General features: G+C 42.2%; 1 protein-coding gene across 4 annotated transcripts in view; it reads left to right on the top strand.

Moving 5' to 3' along the window:
* Positions 1-18,745, top strand: part of SLC20A2 (solute carrier family 20 member 2) — a 56,754-nt gene that overhangs the window by 20,362 nt on the left and 17,647 nt on the right. For all 4 annotated transcript variants that reach the window (XM_030947133.1, XM_030947132.1, XM_030947130.1 and 1 more), the window contains 7 exons: positions 3,888-4,438; positions 9,086-9,226; positions 10,444-10,529; positions 12,520-12,616; positions 14,562-14,678; positions 15,313-15,516; positions 16,948-17,536. In XM_030947133.1, coding sequence (XP_030802993.1) covers positions 4,150-4,438; positions 9,086-9,226; positions 10,444-10,529; positions 12,520-12,616; positions 14,562-14,678; positions 15,313-15,516; positions 16,948-17,536 — 1,523 coding nt within the window. In that variant the 5' untranslated portion in view covers positions 3,888-4,149. The remainder of the gene's footprint in view (positions 1-3,887; positions 4,439-9,085; positions 9,227-10,443; positions 10,530-12,519; positions 12,617-14,561; positions 14,679-15,312; positions 15,517-16,947; positions 17,537-18,745) is intronic.

The raw sequence follows: 18,745 nt of genomic DNA, 5'->3' as shown, positions 1-18,745 counted from the left end.
TTCCAGGAGACCTGTCTTAGTAAATGTCTGTATATAAACATGTCCTAAAATGATCTCATGCTTAACACGAGATCCTAACTTTTTCCTGAGGAATCACTTGTCATTGTGCATGAATTGAGGTGCTTTTTTACCTAGGTTTTGTTCTCATCTCTCCCTTAGGGAAGAAATAGCACTCTGTCTTGAGTTGTAACAAGCTGTTTAGTGAATAATAAAAAACAGTCCGAGGGGAGTGTCTGGATCATCTGCCAGTGAGGCAGAGGGATGTGCTTAGCATTTCCAAAAATCAAATTTTTCTTGCTGAGGTGCAAGTTTCTAAGTCCATTTAAAAGGCTTCAACTCAAACCTTGTAAGTATGGTGCACTGACTATGGACCATAAGGAAACTGTTAGCTAAAAAACTTGCCTTAATGCAAAATTAGCTTCTTCCAGCTTGAAATGCCATCTCTGTGCATTTCTCTCCAGCCATCAGAGATGCACACTCCAGCTTCAGGTCCTGCAGCTCCTGGTCCTGACACAATTCCTCTGCCCTGCTAGTGCCCAAGTGTGAGTTTGCAGCATGGCAGAACAAGGTGGGCTGGTTCAGGAAGAGTTGTCCAAAGCCTAAATAGGAAAATGTACTCTTCCACCCAGAGTGTGCTGTGGTAGCAGAGCACGCCTGACTGCAGAGGAGGTGGCAGTCCCAGAGGTAGCTGGGAGGGTCTCCCAGCACCCAGCAGGTCAGGTTGAATTGCATTTGGGTTGCATAGAGGCACGTTGATGAAATATAAGAACAGGAGAGACACAGGCTGGTGACTTCCAGGTGTCACACGTGGAGCAGGTCACCTGCCATTGCCTCCTGCATGGTGTTTTTTCCAGTTTCTTTTTCATCCCACTAACAACATCACAAGCTCTTGGGTTATATTAGGTGATGAGGGGCATAGTTCAGCATGTCTGAGCATGCCAAATGTATTTTGGGCTCTAGAAAGAAGCAGACTAAGATTTAGTCTGTATTTAGTCACTGGCCTGCTTTGCAGGATATTTTGCATTTCTAAAAACTTTCTCAGCAGAGATGTGCCTTTTTTTTCATTTATTTATTTTTTTTTAATAAGCGTTTAAAATCTCTTACTGTTTTTTAAGGTTGAAAGTAGTAACACCTAGCCATTCACAGGCAGCCTACATGTTAATTTTTAAAGATGTGTTTATTTCCTGTTTCCTTTTGATTTCCATCTTGTTAAAGACACAGCTTGGCTGCTGCTCAGTGCTGTTGCTTGTGCCAACACAGTGGACATCAAGTTGAGCCTCTCAAGTTTTGGAGGAAGCTCTATTTTGAACCATCACCTTGCATAAAATGACAGGAGGGGTGACTTCTTACTTAAGACATCCTTTTCTCCTGAGGCCATGTATCCTATTTCACAGGGAGGGAGTTTGTGTAGCTGCCTCTCCAAGCCCTTTGCCAGAAGCCCCGCTGACAGTCTCCTGGAGACTCTCTGGCCTCCATGAGGCGATTTAGAAGCGCACATACGCACTCTTAAGTCTTCATTTCTTTGGGACCATCTGGAGGAGTTCACCCCACCCTCCTCCCAGGGAAGCTAATAAAGGCAACCTTGTGACTTAGTAGTTTATTTTGGAAACTGCAAGAACTCGCCGTGGCTGGAGGAGCCAGATTTGGCCAACATTGTCCCATGAATTCTGTTGTGGTGGGGCAATGTCACAATCGCCCTGCTCTTTCTCTCAGTCCCAGGAACTGGGTCAGCACAATAAATTGGTAGGTTGGTTGATAAGTGGAGGAAAGACAGATCTTTATTGGGAATAAGGGTGTGCTTTTATCTAGCTGGTCCAAAGAAATGAGTCTTGTATAATCACAGTCTGTGGATGCATGTGTGGACCTCAGTCAGCTTTGCCCATTTTCAGGAGAAGAAACTGGGGCACTGAGGCTAACTTGGCAAAGGTATTGTGGAAATGCATGCAGGATGAAGAATTTAATCATTAATCTCCAGGATCAAGGAAGGACCCTAGTCCAGTACTTCATCTCCTAGCCAAAATCTGACATGCATAATAGAAATTTTTTAACAAATGCTTTTAGTGGGGTTTTGTCTTCATTCACAGGCAAACAAGTGCTAACTGTAATTGTTTCTTCCAAATATCATTAGCCTTTTCTGTTTCTGTCAAGTCCTTTTCCACTCAATGGGCTGAATGCTCATGAATTATAAAAAAGCAACAAGTCTTCAAACAGAAAACATGCTTTGGTGCTTTGTTTTGTCATGTTATCTCATAGTATAAAAATCCTTATACAAATGTTTTTAGCCATTAAGACCTTCTGAAATGTTATTTTAGAGTGTAAGGCATTCAAGGATTGATGTCTGCTCCATGTCTGGAAAAGACTGGAGCAACAGTTGTTCAGCCAGTTTGGAGCCTGCAGAAAAAAAGGGAGATATCTTTTTTTGCTGAATATGTTTCTGTAGAGAAAGTATCAATCCTTGACATCAATTTTAGAGTTTTCTGGGAAACACTTATGGATAGATGTTTTATTTTCCTCTTGGTTGTTCTCAAGGATCCAGCACCTCAGGAGTATGCAAAATCTCTTTTAACTTTTTAACTTTGCTATTATTTCAGGGGTGTCAAAGACCCTTCCTCCCTGCTACTGCAGGACCCAAATTGCATTTGCATCATTGAAAGAAATTAAGCATGGTCTTGAAACTGTCCGTGTGGGAATATTATATTGGAGTGACTGTGGGGAAATAGAGAGTGAGCAGGAGGTGGGCTCGGGGCTTTAATCTGACATCCCCTGCTCTCTAGAAGTGCTTCTTCAAAGAGGTGGAGTTGGCTGATGCAGATTTGCTGCTAAGTGTTCATTTAACCTCTTGCCACAGGATGTCTTTGTGGGGGCCAGTAACAGAAGGGAATTGGCCCTTGGAGGAGGCAGGTAGTTTGGGAAAATTTGCTTCTAGCTTTTGGCCATCTTCCTGTCACTGTGGGCCTTATCACACTATTCAACAATCTTTTGGATGATGAAGGTTTTATTTTTTAAACTCCCTTTCTCCATATCCTTTTTTTGCTTTGAAGAAGCTTACTCTTTTATCAGACTAAGAAAGATGTAATTCAAAAGGCAGTCATAAAACTTAAACTGTCAAAATAAATACTCAAAGATATCTGTGACAATAGTTTGAATATAATAACTGTTAATAATTGGTAACTATCTATAGGAAAAAAACAGAGTTCAGTGATTTCCTTGCACCTTTTTCATAGACTTCTCTAAACCAGTAGGGATACATGGAAATATTGAAATTACTGTGCTGTTTCAGTGACTGAAAACCTGTAAGGAAATTGTGTTCTTACAGCATGGGATGTGATAGCAACAACAGATGAATATTAATGTTCTTCAGAGTATTTTCAGTGGTATTTCCTAGACAGACATGCATATAAAATAATTTTTCAAAGGAGCATATCCATGGCTGCAGCTGATAAAATGTTGAGAGCTCTGCTGAGGTCAGTGGTCAGGTGTTATATATCAGCTGGGAGTCAGGCTGTGTGGTATGGTCTGTGTACCCTTTGTCTTATATTCTCTGGGTGCAAAAAGCCAAGAGGAATCCTCCTGCTAGAAAAAGGGCTTATTGCTCTGCTTGGTAAATTCAACACAAACAAAACTCTCAGCCTTTGTAAATCCTTTTAAATTGCTCCAAAGATTTTCTTGGTCAGTGATATTGCAAGAAACATACTGCTTTGGAGGTGACCTAATTTGAATCTTTTCTGAATTGCTTTATGATTAGAGCAGTCACATGCTGAGGTAGGACCCCATTAGTGGGTTTAAATCATCTGTTTACTTCTGAAAACACGCATTGTTATGAGCTCTGCTGAGTATTCCCTTTTTTTTTTTAATTTTCTTTTTTTTTTTTTTTTTTTCTGTTGCAGGACAGAACATCGCAGTCCTACCAGTTTGGAAGCAAAATATGGAATGTGTTTCACTGCTGACCGAAGGCAGCCAAATGAACAGTATTTATAGTAGTTCGAAAATCAGCAGTTAGCAGTTTCTTCACATTCTAACACTACCCAGCACTTTCCAGAGAGAACTCATTGTTTACAAGAAATCTGCTTTCCAAATCCGTGGCGGTGCCCTCCAGCCTTGACTATTAACTATTTGCAAAGGGGAAGCTAATCTACAGTTTGGGGAAAGATGGCAATGGATGAGTACCTGTGGATGGTCATTGTGGGTTTTATCATTGCTTTTATTTTAGCTTTTTCGGTTGGTGCCAATGATGTTGCAAATTCTTTCGGAACGGCCGTGGGCTCTGGTGTTGTTACTTTACGCCAGGCTTGCATTTTGGCTTCAGTTTTTGAAACCACTGGCTCAGTGTTACTGGGAGCAAAAGTAGGAGAAACAATTCGGAAAGGTATCATTGATGTTAACCTGTACAACAACACTGTCCCGCTGCTGATGGCAGGAGAAGTGAGTGCAATGGTTGGTAAGTAACACTTTCCTATTCCAAGTAATGTTTGTTCTGTATTTGTCACCCTGTTAAGTCTGAGCATTGTTAATTCAGTCTTCCCATCTTCTGGACCTGCACATCTGTTTTTGTGTGAATGCAGGGGCCTGTATTCCTTTTTAAGTCTCCTATGGTTTTTTTAAAATGCTTCTAACAATTTACATTTTTCAGTGGTTCAGCCACTTAACTAACAGATGAAAAGGAATGTTTAACACAGTGGATCCTGTATGTGTATAAGACACTGAAAAATTATTTTGGAGGTTTTTGTGATGGTAAATAGAAAATATAAAAGTCTAGAGTTTGTGTCTGTACAGAAGCTCCTACAGAACCAGCAGTTTGCAGTGAGTGTGTATGAGAAAGAATCCTTTTAAAAAAGTTTCAGAAAATCCAAACACTTCTGTAAACTGATTGCCTGGCTGAGTGATTGCAATTAGTCCTACATTTCACCCTTACCCACGGCAAAACTAAGGGAGCAGTAAAGATAATCACACATTTAAGGTCTTTTTAGTTTTTCTGACCCAAACGACAGCAGGTCAGCCCTTGGAGTCTGCCCCCTTGCTTGTGTTTGTAGTTAACTAAATCTCTGTTCAGAACAAACAGCATATTCTGAGGTAAGTAACATTAAGCCACGGTATTTACTCTTTGTTTATGTGCAAGAGGCTTTGTGAGCTTTAGAGAGCTCCCTCCAGGAGCAAACCTGCTCTTAAAGGGCAGCAGGAGGAAACCCTTTATCTGTGGGAGAGGCAGCCCCGGCAAGGGGCCAGCCCTCCCACCTGTCTGGCAGCTTGGTGATTTACACAGGCACCACAGCATCCTCTGCTTGAGAGGGATGTTCCACTTGGAGATTTTCTTCCTTAAACCTACTTAAACCTGACCTAAATGTTATTTCCGCCTGTCCCTTCTAACCTCCTCACACTTTTTATGCGAGACCTGCGCAGGAGTTAGGTGAGTCTGTGCAGAGATTTACTACATGTGGTTATTTCCTGTTTCCTTTGGGAAAAGGGAAAATTGAGTATCTTTAAAAAAAAAATTGTTTTATTTTTGTGTCTCCAAATGGACATTGAGTGACAGTTTCTGGAGTTGTCAGAGGTGGTTTTGTGTGCCTGAGAGTGGCTGTTGGTTCTGTGGCTGTTTCTGAGCCTCCTGAAGATTGGCCACCTTTCCTTGCCCGTGGGGAAGAGGGGTTGGTCACCGAGAGATCACTGGGGCAGCAGCCACTTCCACAGATGGTCCCACTTCAACCCACCTCAGGTGCTCCTGCCCCCCAATCAGTTCCTCTTTCCTGATACCTTGCAGGGTCAGCTGGAGGTGTTTGCTCTTTCCCTCAACGTGTAGGGTGACTATTTAGCACCATCCCACTTGCATCTGTTATCCTTGTGCTTGCTGAGATGGCTCAGGCTCTCCCATGGGTGAGCCGGGAGCACTGCACAGCGCCTGAAGTGTGAGTGACCTGCGTGTTCTTGATTCCCTTTGAAGGAAGGCTCCGTTTGCTTTCCTGCATCTATTTCTGGTATCCTGATCCTGGCAGGGCAAAGTTTTAAGTCTCAGATACCCCCTGCAGAGGCAACTGGCCAGAAGCTCAAAGAAAACAACTTATTTGCATGCCTATTTACATAAGCCTGTGTGAACTTCATGACCAGTTGCATTCCCTTCCTCCAGTAGGGGCATTAGGAAGAAATTCCACATGTTAAGTCTCAGAATTAATCACAAGTTACAAAATGCAGATTTCAGTATTTTTTTTCCTCAAATCCATCTCCAGCTTTTCTCTGGGTGTATGATATTTTTTCTATGTTGTCTCTTAGCCTTTTTGGATGTTTACTTTTTCTGTTTTTGCTCTGCATTTTCCCCCACCCTGTTTTCTCATGCCTCATGATCATGTTTTTGCAAATGGATTTAGCTTCTGAATTTCAATGAGGCTTAAATGAGTCAACAGTCTGGGAGAGACCAAAAGTCACTGTATCCTCTTTCCAGATGTTGGTGGAAGATCCTTTGATGCTCACAGCAAACAGCAGATGTAATTTTCAGGTCAACCTTTTCTCCTAAGAGAAAAGGAAGCGGGAAGTAATGGGATTAAAATTTTAATATGTAGCATTTTGTAGTAATTTGGAGCCCATTAAAATGTTGTTTATTAGGCAGATGAGAAGTTAAGGACTGTTGCTCTTGGGGGTAGATTGTAGTACTTGCCCAGCATCATTAAGTGTCAGGTTATTGTCAGGACTTGCCCGTGTGTTGTTCTCAAGGTTCTGGTGCGAGCTGAAGTCAGCAGCTGATGTGACTGAGGAGATGCCACCAACAGAGAGGACGTCCCAGCCAGGATTAGCAGACCCAAGTACTAATCTAGTCCTGCAGATGACCTGGTGTTTGCTGTGGGCTCACAGCTGGCACTGAGCACTGGAGCCTCAGGAGAATGAGGTGCCCTCAATGGCAGGGCAGCATGAAACGCACCCTGGCCAAACGCTGGTGCAGGCAGCTCCTGGCTGGGGCAGGCTGAGGCAGCCCCCTGTCTTCAGGGGATGTTAACACAGAGGAAAGGGTGTGGGCCACGGTGTCCACGGGCATGAAGGGTCTGAATTTGGGACTCTCTGACCCAGCCTAGTGAGCCTCCTGCTTCCTAAGTTAGTTTTGTGAAGGTAAAAGTTGAGAACATCTAAAGCTTTGATGTAGGTAGTTAAAGCACTGCAAGTCCCAGAGTAAAGACCTGTTCTGACTTCCTTTGTATTTTCTTCTGTTCCTTAACACTTCCTTAAACTTCTTTAGATTATGCATTGTCCCTCTCAGGCCGTCCATTGGTCCTTCACCACCTGCTTCTTTCTCTACTGCTTGTTTTCAGTTGAGCAATCTGCTCTAGTGGAAGGTGTCCCTGCCCATGGCACGGGGTTTGGAATTAGATGATTTTTTAAGGTCCCTTCCAACATAAACCATTCTGTGATTCTATGAAGTTAAATAAAGAAGAAATAGTTCCATACTCCCTCTATTTCCCCCGACAGTAAACCCAGTCCTCAGCAGACATTTGCAGTGCAGCTGTGGCTTGGTTGCATTTCCCCTGTTTTTTATGCTGAGTATTTTGTAATTACTTATCTATGGGTAGCTTATCTTTTTATTTGGCTTCTTTCAGATGTAACCATCTGATTTCTCCTTCTCCTCACTTCCATTTGCTGGTCTCTAAGTTCATGTCAAAGGTTTCAAAGTGTTTTTATTTTTATTTCAGTCCAGGGGAAAAGAAGCCAAAAAATTGAAGAGCAGGTGTTCCTTGATTGATCTAGAATTTCCACTAGCAAGAGAAGTAACAGTTGTTTTGGGATAGTATGCCAGGAGAGATCAGTTTTACAAACTGGTTGACTTCCAAATGCAGCCACATATGATACCAGCAAATCACTGTTTGCAGATGGCTCTGTTTCAAGACCTTCAAACCATCTTCTCATGTTGGAATTGAGGATGGAGGTTGAAACTTTGGGTAGTCTGCCAGCATATGTTCAGTGACCTTGCTTTGTCACCTGTATCTGCTGCAGATCTCTTAAGGGGAGGCGGCATGAGCCAGAAAATTCAGGATCTCTTATGGCAGTCTGATTGCTGCCACTGGTGACTCAATACATGAAGATTTTGTCTTAAGGCCATGAAGTATTACAATGAGATCTTTGTAAGAATTCTCTAATATTAGGGGAGATCTACAGAAAGCTGGTGTCACTCTTAAAAGTATTTTGCTGTCCTGAGGTTAGTGCCACTGCAAGAGGAGCAGGGATCTTGTGTCTTTGCAAAGTGAAAAGGAGTCAGAGCATGAAGCTGCATGCTCAAGATCTTGGTGGCCAGCTGTGTCTGATCTAACTCCTGAAAGAGGTGCTTGGGATACTTTTTTTTTCCCCTGCACTCTTGGCCAGCATCCTTCCTGGAATTCTTGCTGGAATGCTAGATGTTGTATTTACTTTACAGACCATTACCCGCTGTCCCTTAGTTAGGGGAACTGATTTCCTTATGCCAGGGTTTCTTTGGCTTCTCCATGACTAATATAAGCCTTTTCAGCAGCCTTGAATTTCTCCTTGAATCCTTCTTGAATTTCTCTGCAACAATGAGCTGCAGATGAAGGCAGTAAGAGAAGGTATTCTTTCCTCAGTCCATTTTTCCTGTAGAGGACTGGATGGCTGTGTATCACTGAGATGAAGCATACAATCTCTCTGTCCCACAATTTGAACCTTTCTCTGGTAGTATCCAAGTTTAGGAGCATGGGTAGTTCACTAGTGAAACAGTGAATGCTTCCTCACACTGATCACCTGGAGGCTTCCAGGGTCAGCTCTCAAGAGTGAGGTTTTCTAAGCTTGGTGTACCCTGGGAGCAGTTTGTGTACTTGATCAGACAGGCTGTAAATACTGAAAGCAGAACTGTCATGGATTGTGGGGAGCTCTTAGTCATAAACAGTCATATGTAAGATGTAGCATTCAAAGCTGCTATTAAACTGTCTTAGTATCTGCTTTTAGAGACAGAACAGGAACAAAACCCTCTTTAGAACATCTCTCTTATGCATGAGGAGTGTAGGCAGCACTTGTAAAAGAATGTAGGCACGTGACAAAGAATTTTCTGCGTTACATTGTTGTTGTTGTTGTTGTTTATACCATATGGTTCATTTGTTTCTAGGTTCTGCTGTTTGGCAGCTAATTGCATCGTTCTTGAAGCTCCCAATATCAGGGACCCATTGCATTGTAGGTGCTACAATTGGATTTTCTCTGGTGGCAATTGGCACTCAGGGTGTGCAGTGGATGCAGCTTGTCAAGATTGGTAAGTGCTGTCTCCTTTTATGTGTGAGAGTGTGTGATATAGTGTGTGCTGCCTGCAAAAAACATACCCAGAAATCTCCTTGTGCTGATAGCACTCCCTTATTAATTTATTTTCCACCCCGGTCGTGTCATTCAGAAAATGCACTGGTGCCATGTTCATTAAGGGCTGCAGTGTGTCTCCAGTGGAGAAGGGGATAAGGCAAAAGGTGTACTTCCCCAGTGGTAAGCTGGGGACACATTGTCCCTCAAGAAACATGCTTCAAGGTGACATTCCTCCTCTTCTAATTGTCTTTGAGGCAGCTCATACTACCCTGTTCTTGCTCTCAACAGTATGAATGCTATCATGTGAATGCCCACAGTCATGTTTCTCCACCCACCACCACCTTCAGGGCACGCAGCACGTTTAACTCACAGCCTCCCATTGCCAAGAACAGTGGTACAGCCAAGCAGGGATGTGATGGAGTGTTTTCTTATTGTTTTGGAAGCCTTTGGAACTTGAGGTGCAGCCTAAAGTCTCTATTAGAAGGAAGGCGTGCTGAAGGCACAGTAATATATTAGAACTTCAGCAAGGCATGTGGTTTTTAAAAATTCTGTCAATACTAAAAGAGTTTTCAGTGACAGCAGAATCAATCTGTTAACCATGCTGCAAACAATAAATCACTGTGGATGAGATTTCCAGAGTGCTGCCCTAATCTGGTTTTATTGAAATCAGTGGGAGCTTTGCCACCTACTTCAGTTAAATCATCCTGGACACTTGTGGTGCTGGCCTGCAAAAAATGTACATGCATCATGCATTACAGCTGATGCTCCTGTGGCATTTTGGAGCTCAAGGCTCTTACCGTGGGAGCAGCATGTCATCCTGCTAGATGCAGTTGCTTTCCACTTGCTTGCAACATTCATGGTCATGGTGATTAGGAAATTACAGTGCTTTCTTGGTCTACTCTGATTCAAACTACAAGCAAATTTCCTGAGGAGTTTGATTGCTAAACTTGGAAAATTAGCAGGAAATGCTTTGGCTGTTGTTTCTAATAGTGCTTAGCATTACTTTGACTTTCATGAGTGTCGGTGGACATTGAGTAGCACCAGTTGTAAGTAAATATACAGAACATTCATTCCAGTTGTACAAGAATTGTTTTAAATTTATTGCTCATTAACAATGTACTTAACTATTATGCAAGAATACTGTTTATTTCAAGTTTCATTCTTTCTTCAACACAGTTGCCTCTTGGTTTATTTCCCCACTGTTATCTGGCTTGATGTCTGGAATCCTATTTGTGCTGATCAGATTCTTCATTTTAAACAAGGTAAAGAAATCTCACTATTATAATGGGTGCTTAGTATGAAGGTTGTGTTTTAGCCTCTCATTGAGTGCTGCCATTTCCATAGTTGAAAGTTTATGACTTCTTTTTGGACAGGAGACCAGTCATTTTTTTAATAGCCATTTGAGTTATACTTGCTGTTAGCAGTTCTGAAAGCTCACAGTAAGTAATTTGACAAATATTTGAGGCTTAGAAGGTGCTATGTGATAATTAATATTGTATATTCTGTTAGGTCAGAGGATGGTACATTGAGGCTGCTTCTGTATTAGCACAAGCTTGCTGGCATTGACTTAGCCTCACAATTGCTGTTCTCTCTGTAATTTAAACAGAACAGTTCTCCCTTGGAGATACTCTAACTGGATTTTAAAGTCGTGAAATTTTAAGCCTTGGTTTTCCAGCACATCATACATTAGAATATGAGCATCTGCCCATTTTGTAGACTCTCAAGAAACCTGAATCAATGGGTTTTAGTGACCTGAGGTAACATTGGTCCATGTATCTCCAGTGCAAAAGATTACTTGCCTGCCACCCAGCATGGTCTGGAAACCTGAACTGCCTTTTCCATTTCTCTCACACCATTCAACTTGCTAAAATGGGGAAGTGAAGAGCATGACAGTGACCTAAAATAAGGGACACTATATTAGCAGTTATACAGGGAACTTAAATAGATGAGGGATTAATTCTTTTGCTATAAATAGCACCACCTGTAACCTCAGCTTCATCGTTCTTTATTTCTGCTCTAAATAAATGTCAGTGATAAAAACAGATGATAGATTTGATAAGATTCAGCTTTGAATAAAAAATAACTCAAGTTGCATGAAAGATAAGGAAAGGTTCCACTATTGTATTTAAAGCCTAGCAACTTAAGAAACTAGCCATCAAATCATGTGAACTCTGGTATTAAAGCTGTATATTTAAGCATTCAAGAGGCAGAAAAATTCAAGTTAAGGAAATTGTCTCCCAACTGCCGTCTGTGCCATTCACAAAACAGAAAGATCTGTAGAGCTTCTGACATAAGCAGGTAGTGACTTGTGTGCATGCATAAAAAAAGAGCAGCTTTCTAGCTTGTGAGTCTGTGGCCTGTTACAGGGCTCCATGCCCTTGCTGGGGATGTCCTGAATAGCAGCTGGCACTGCGAATACAGCCCATCTGCATCCTGCTTGGGGATCGGGCATAGCACAGGGTGACCGCAGCCTTTTCTCAGCTCCCTTGTGCAGCTCATGGCAGCAAGAAATGAAACCACATTAGCCAGCCCTCAGCTTTGCCAGGCTCTTTGCAAACAGATGGAGCCCCTGGAAAGGCCAGAGCAGTCCCTCACAAAGGCTCTGTCCATGGCTCACATGCTGTGTTTCCGCTGCTCTCTCAGCTGAGTCTTTCCTTGTGAGTGCTGAGGGCAGCAGACACAGTGCTGTGCTAAACATTGCCTGCTCACTTTGTGTGTGTCACCTGCCTAATGCAGCCAGACACCTGGGATTTCAGAGACTTCTGTTAGCTGGTAGGAAGTGCCAGGCTGTCTCGGTTGAAGAAGAGAGCTTGGGAATATGGTTTTGAGATGGATGCCTTGCACTGCTGCTTGTAGCACAAGTCCAAAACATCAAAGCTCTCTCCTGCTTGGCACCCTTCAGTCATGCTAAGTGAAAGGGACTCCTCATCTTGGACACAAAATAAATAAGAACACACCTGCAGAAAGAAATCTGCTCCCAGGTCACTCAGCAGCTGACTGGAAAGAATAACATGAGTCCCTGGTTCCCACTGACAGTGTCAAGCTTCCCCAGAGTGCTGGTACTTGCCAGGACCAGCATTGTGGACTTGGGTGTAACCAGGCAGGTCACTCTCCTTTCCTCGGCATCCAAAAGCTCCATCTGCCAGTCACTGATTTGGGAGCACATGTTTTCCACGTGGAGGTTCATGCTGACATGATTAATCTGGTGTGAAATGCTGCTAATGTTTTCTTTTTTCTGTGGTTTCTCTGCAGGAAGACCCCGTGCCCAATGGTCTCCGCGCGCTCCCGGTGTTTTATGCTGCTACCATAGCTATTAATGTGTTTTCCATCATGTACACTGGGGCACCAGGTGAGTGAGCTGGGGAGGCATGGGAGGGAGGCTTCCCACTGTGTGTAGGGATGCTCTGCCAGTGTCACCCAGACACCACAGGGTTATCAACTGTGTTAGGAGTTGACAAGGGCAGGAGTAAATCATTCACCTCCCCACATGCTTCTGTTTGTGCATGTGTTTTTGTGACACCTCCTGATCGCTCTGGTTAGTGGGGAAGAGCACAGCTACAAAAAGAATCCCTCTTTAGAAGAAGGGAAGTTACTGAGAGGCAGCTTTGGCTTTGTAAATCCGAGCACATACTGAGCTCTCAAAGGTGTTCTAGGTTTGTGCACCAGGGAGTGGAGGTTCAGAGCAGGGTAGGAGAGCAGGTGCTGTTTGCTCTCAGTGTAATACCTTCACTCCTTCACTGACATCAGCAGAGTCACTGTTCTGGCACATCTGGCTCCAAGACTGTTATTTAAATTTACTTCTTTATTTTCCTTTAATGATTAGAATCCCCAAACCAGTTTCTTCATTGAATGCATCTTTTTTTTGGTGTTGTGGTTTGATTGCAACTCAGTAGAAGGAAATGAAGTTGAAGGACTTTATATTTTTATATATTTATATATTTTATGTGTTCTTACATGTTTGTGTTTATACATATATATTTATATCTGAATTTTATATTGTTATATTTATGTTTGTATATTTATATTTTCACATTTTATGTATTTGCATTTATATTTTTATAGTTTACTGTAGTGGTGTATATTTAAACACACACTTCTAGCAAAAGGGTTCAGAACAAAGATGTTCAGTGATCTCAACTACTTGTTTGAAGACTCTGATCATTAAATGTTGTCTTTAGGTTAGATTATTGTCCAAGAACTATGAATGAAGAGGCAATTGAAGATAGACTCCTGAACATGGCCCTGAATTAAGAAAGCAGGCTTAGAAAGTGACCTTTTTTAAAATGGAAATATTTCTCTAAAATCGAACACATTAGATGCACTAGATAAACACAGTTGATAGACCCTACTCCATAACTGGAAATTAATAAAAACTTGAGACATTCCCAATTTGAAGGTAACATTACTATTTCTCTTAAGTCTAATTGGCTATGTATCCAAGATGTTTAACAGTAAATCAGCTGTATAACTCACATTTCCTCATTAGTTGTACTGCAGAAGTAGGTCAGGCACTCTGCACTGACTCATTAAGCAAAATAAATGAAATAAGAATATTAATGTTCCCTCTGTTTCAGCTTAGCAGTCTCTAAAGTGTGTGAATAAAAAGGTGGGACTCCATTTTCAATACTGAGGAAAAACATATTTACTCTCCAAGGCCTCTGTTCTGGCAACACTGATTCACAAGGATGAATTAATCATGTAGGTTTCAAGATAGGCAATGTATATATGGGTTTGAAAGATCAGAGTCCAAGCTCTTTCTTCACTGAGAGTCAGATTGTTTCATTGAACAAGTGCAAGGATCTCTGTTGGGGGAATAATGACAGAAACACGAGTTGTTGATGTCGCCGTGCATTGCAGGGCAAAGCCTCAGCTGCATTAAGCTCATATTGCAAGCAAATAAGGGCTTAGAGCAAACTAAGCATCAGGCTTTATGGACCAGAGCAAAGGTCAGGTAAACACTTAACCCTAATGGGCAACGTGGTTTAATGTGCATTCATTTATAAAAGCACTGCAAACTTGTTTTAGCAGCCCTGATGTGGGGCTCTTTGGGAAATAACATCACAGTGGGGCAACAGGAAACTGGAAGATAAACCTGCCAATGTTTTCATGTCAACTATGCCTTTAAATACTGCAATAACTGGTAATGTGTTAGAAGTCATCAGCTCCTTCCTGTTGGCTTTGAATACGCTACGGACACTGGCTTTTCTGCAACAGACACTGCTCTTCCACTGCCTGGGATAATTAAGTCATGTTTATTAATGGCTTGCTTTGGTTTTATTGCTTTGTCTTTACAGTACTGGGACTGATACTGCCAATGTGGGCCATTGCTCTAATATCAATTGGTGTGTCCTTAGTGTTTGCTGTCTTAGTCTGGATTTTTGTGTGTCCCTGGATGAAGAGAAAAATAGAAAGTAAGTAGTTATTTGATGAAATGTGAGTGATTTCAGAGGTGGAAGTGCCTTTGAGGGTCACCTAGTTCAGTTCCCACCCACAGACAGGATGTGCCTAAACTATTCCTCATGTATTTGTGTAATTTGCTCTGAAAAAGCTGCAGTGGTAGAAATTCAAAACCTTGTTAGGCAAGCCATTGCAGTGCTAAGTTCTGAAGTCTAGCAGAAACAGCAAAATAAAACCTGGAATACAATTTGGTTTATATTTTATTAAGAAAATATTAGAGAAAAAGCCTGTCAGAATGATCATCTTTAAGTGACTGTTTTAGCTTTACAGTAAGTTGGGCTGATCACAGCTTTAGTTGCTTTGCTACTCTCAACAAATGCAGAGAAAAGTGTCAGGTTTCATTAACAGATGCACAGCTCAGTGCTTTTCTTCAGTTACCTACTTCGGTGAATTTTATCGGAAGAAGCAAAGATGTTCTAGAATTTTCACACGTGAATATAGTAGAGTGTTAGAAATAAATAGTGTGTGTATGAAACAAAGCTTGGTTGTTGTAGCCAAGTTAAACCATGCTGTTGATGCAAACAGTGGAAACTTAAGTAACGAGAGGTGTAGGTTGGGTTTAAAATTACAGTACTATTCTTTCCTTAGGCCGGTTAAAGAAAGATGCTGCACTGTCAAGGATATCAGATGAAAGTCTTGATAAAATTCAGGAAGAAGAAACACCAGTCTTTAAAGAGCTTCCTGGTGCCAAAGCCTCTGATGAGAGCACGATTCCCCTTACTGGCTCAGTTACAGAAGCTGCTGGGGCATCAGATAATATTGCAAATGGAAACCATCCACGTGTACCCTATGGTAAGGAGCTAAGACAACTTGGACGGTTTGTTCTCTTCCTGTTTCAATGAGGTTTCTTAACTTCAAGTAGGTCTCTGCTGTAAATAGTAAATTGGAGTTTGGAATTTCCATCTCTAATCCCTTTTCAGTGCTTGTTTGGAAAGATGCTCATTTACAAGTGACATTTTCTGGAGAGGACGTAAAATCAATTGCATTTTGTTTGGCTGTATTTCAGTTTTAAAAACAACTGAAAACAAATGACTTGCCTTTTTGCGTTGCTTTGCTTTGTATTCTTAATGGTGTTTCCATCCTATCAAGCAGTGGAAAAATACAGAGCACCCAGATTGCTGATGTATGAAGGTTAAATTCAGCATAAAGATGATTAGCATACTACAAAAGGAGATGAAAAGATTTGGACTTTAGTTGATAAATGTATGACCATTTGGAGTGTGTCCACTGGAAAAATGTCACACATTGTTTTCTGAACATATGTTTGCGAGAAGTAGACTTGTGCATAAAGCTCTTTCTGCTCTGCCACGTGGTGGGAACACCCCCCTCCACTTAGCGGTCTGCTGACTTTGATATCGCTTTGCTAACATCTACAAAGCCCTGTAATTTTGTTAATAAATGCCTGATATATTCAACTGATTCTTACAAAATCAAATAAGTCATGACGTGGAGCCCATAGAGTGTGTGCTTCCAGTTTAAAAATAGCTAAACCCAGTTCTGAATGTTGCACAGCGAAAATCCAGAAAGTCAGGAAATGAAACAGTTTCTTCAGAAGTATTACCTGTGATACATTTTGATGTGTGTCCTGCAGTGTATGCTAACATTAAATGTATACAGTGGGAATATACATCATCATGTTCATAGAACTAGTATATAGAAAATGTTGCAATAACTAAGGAAATACTTCTGAAGAATGTGAATTTTTAAATTTGTTTTTTAAAATTATTTTTAAAAGCTGTGTAAATGTCTCCTAAACAAATGAGTATGAATTAAATGTCTCTTAAACAGATAAGTCCCAGTATGAAAATGCAGTAAACCACATTTCAGAAATCCTAATTATTCCTATTCAATGTAGACAAAAGCTCAGAAAAAGCAGAGCTTGCTTTACAAGAAAGGAATTCAATGGAAATTTATATTTTCAAAGAACCTGAGGATTTAACCATGAAGTATCACATTCGAATAGCTGATCCCAACTGATTTGATGGAGGTCATGCAGCATGTCTGGGGAGACTCAGCGCTGGAACAAAGCTCTTTTTGCATAGAAGATGAGAGACTTTATTTTGCAATGAATTGAATCTTGGTTTATTCACTGCATGTAGTGCAAATGGATCTTCTTTGTCCTGTATTCTCAGATGCTGGCCACATTATTGTGTTGTGTTGGAGGAAGGGGGCTTTTGTATTGCATTTGGTGTAAACAAAACCTCTGAATCTCTGCCTTTTTAGGAAGGGCATTTTCAGTGACGCACACCTCGGTGAAATCACCTGTTTCCAATGGCACCTTCAGCTTCGATGGCCACGTGAGGAGCGATGGCCACGTGTATCACACTGTGCACAAGGACTCAGGTTTATACAAAGACTTGCTCCACAAAATACACCTGGACAGGGCCAACGATGAGAGGCCCACTGCAGAAAACAACTACAAACTCTTACGGCGCAACAACAGCTACACCTGTTACACTGCTGCTATCTGTGGCATGCCCGTGCATTCCTCCTTTAAGGCAGCGGATACATCTACTCCAGAGGACAGCGAGAAGCTGGTGGGAGACACGGTTTCCTACTCCAAGAAGCGAGTCCGCTACGACAGCTACTCCAGCTACTGCAATGCAGTGGCGGAGGCGGAGATTGAGGCGGAGGAAGGCGGGGTGGAAATGAAGCTGGCCTCTGAACTCACGGATCCCAACCGGCCCCCCGTTGATCCCGTGGAAGAGGACAAGGAAGAGAAAGACACCTCTCAGGTCCATCTACTTTTCCACTTCCTCCAGATCTTAACAGCCTGCTTTGGATCCTTTGCCCATGGAGGCAATGATGTCAGGTAAGAGGAGGAGCTCTCACAAGCCAGCAATTTTTACAGTTCAAGTACGTGGAGCAAGGTTTACCGGCTTTGCTGGTTGGAAAGCACATTCATTTCTGCAGGTAGATGATCATCAGGGCTGTGTATCATCAGTGTCCTCGGTGCTTGCCAGGAATTGCACTGCTTAGTCTATGGTTTCTTTTCTTCTCAAGGGTAAAATCTTTTTTATTTGCTGCTAAATAACTGTGAAGTAATTAGTTTAATTTACCTTTAATTTTGGCACTCTTGGAGGCATTGAGACTCCACCCAACATGCCAGCCACTGTAAAGGCAAACAGGACAATCCCAGCCCTGCAGAATTTGAAGCCTATTTTAACTGCAAAATCAGAAACTTTCAACAGACAAGAGGTTTTAGACTATTTTTACCGTTAGACGAATTTCATCTCTTGTCACACAGCACCTCACCACCTCGGTGGCATGTGGCTGAGGAGCAGTTTGGGTGTGTTTGCTGTGCTGCTGGGAACACTGTGTATTTTTCCTTTAGGATTTGGCTGGGCTGCCTCTTCCCTAGACCTGGAGCAATCCATTTGGTATTTAATAGATGCTTTTTCCAGTATCATGATAAGGTCCCCTGAGAAATTCTCTCAAGTGGCTTGTTGGAGCAGCTATCCATATTTGGGTTGTGGCTGGGGCTGTACTGAGTCCCCTCTCTGTTGGACCCTTGCTGTGTCAGCCATGCCCTGATGGTGATGGTTTTAATGTTTTCAGCAGGACTTTACAGCATTCGTAATTCTCATCATCCTCCTTAGCCTTCTGGGCACACCCTGTCCCACCCTTCAAGGACAACACTTACTGCTTCTTGCTCTTGTCAATCTCCTAATTTAACTTGTAACTCATCATGAAAACAATTACAAACATGTTTCTTTGCTCCCTGTCCATCCCGCATCCTGGGAATTCAGACCAGGGCTTTCTGAAGAGCCTTTTGTACTTCCTTGGTATCCGCAGGGATCTGGCTCTGGGAAGGAGTCCAGAGGCCTCTCATCCTCTGGATCAGAGGGCAGTGGTGTAGCTTTCTTTCCTCGCAGATGGTCTCTCTTGTTAAAGACCTTTGCTCTGAGCATACTGGCCAAGGGCAAAGACCCACGGGAGTCATTATCCAAGCTCTGCAAGTGGCCAGCAGTGAGTGCTGAAGGGAGCACAGGGATAAGGACAAAGACTGCTGATATTTCTT

Source organism: Camarhynchus parvulus, chromosome 4 (assembly GCF_901933205.1).
Source record: "Camarhynchus parvulus chromosome 4, STF_HiC, whole genome shotgun sequence".
NCBI lineage: Eukaryota > Metazoa > Chordata > Aves > Passeriformes > Thraupidae > Camarhynchus > Camarhynchus parvulus.
Note: the sequence above shows the minus strand (reverse complement) of the source record. Positions and strands in the feature narration are given on the sequence as shown.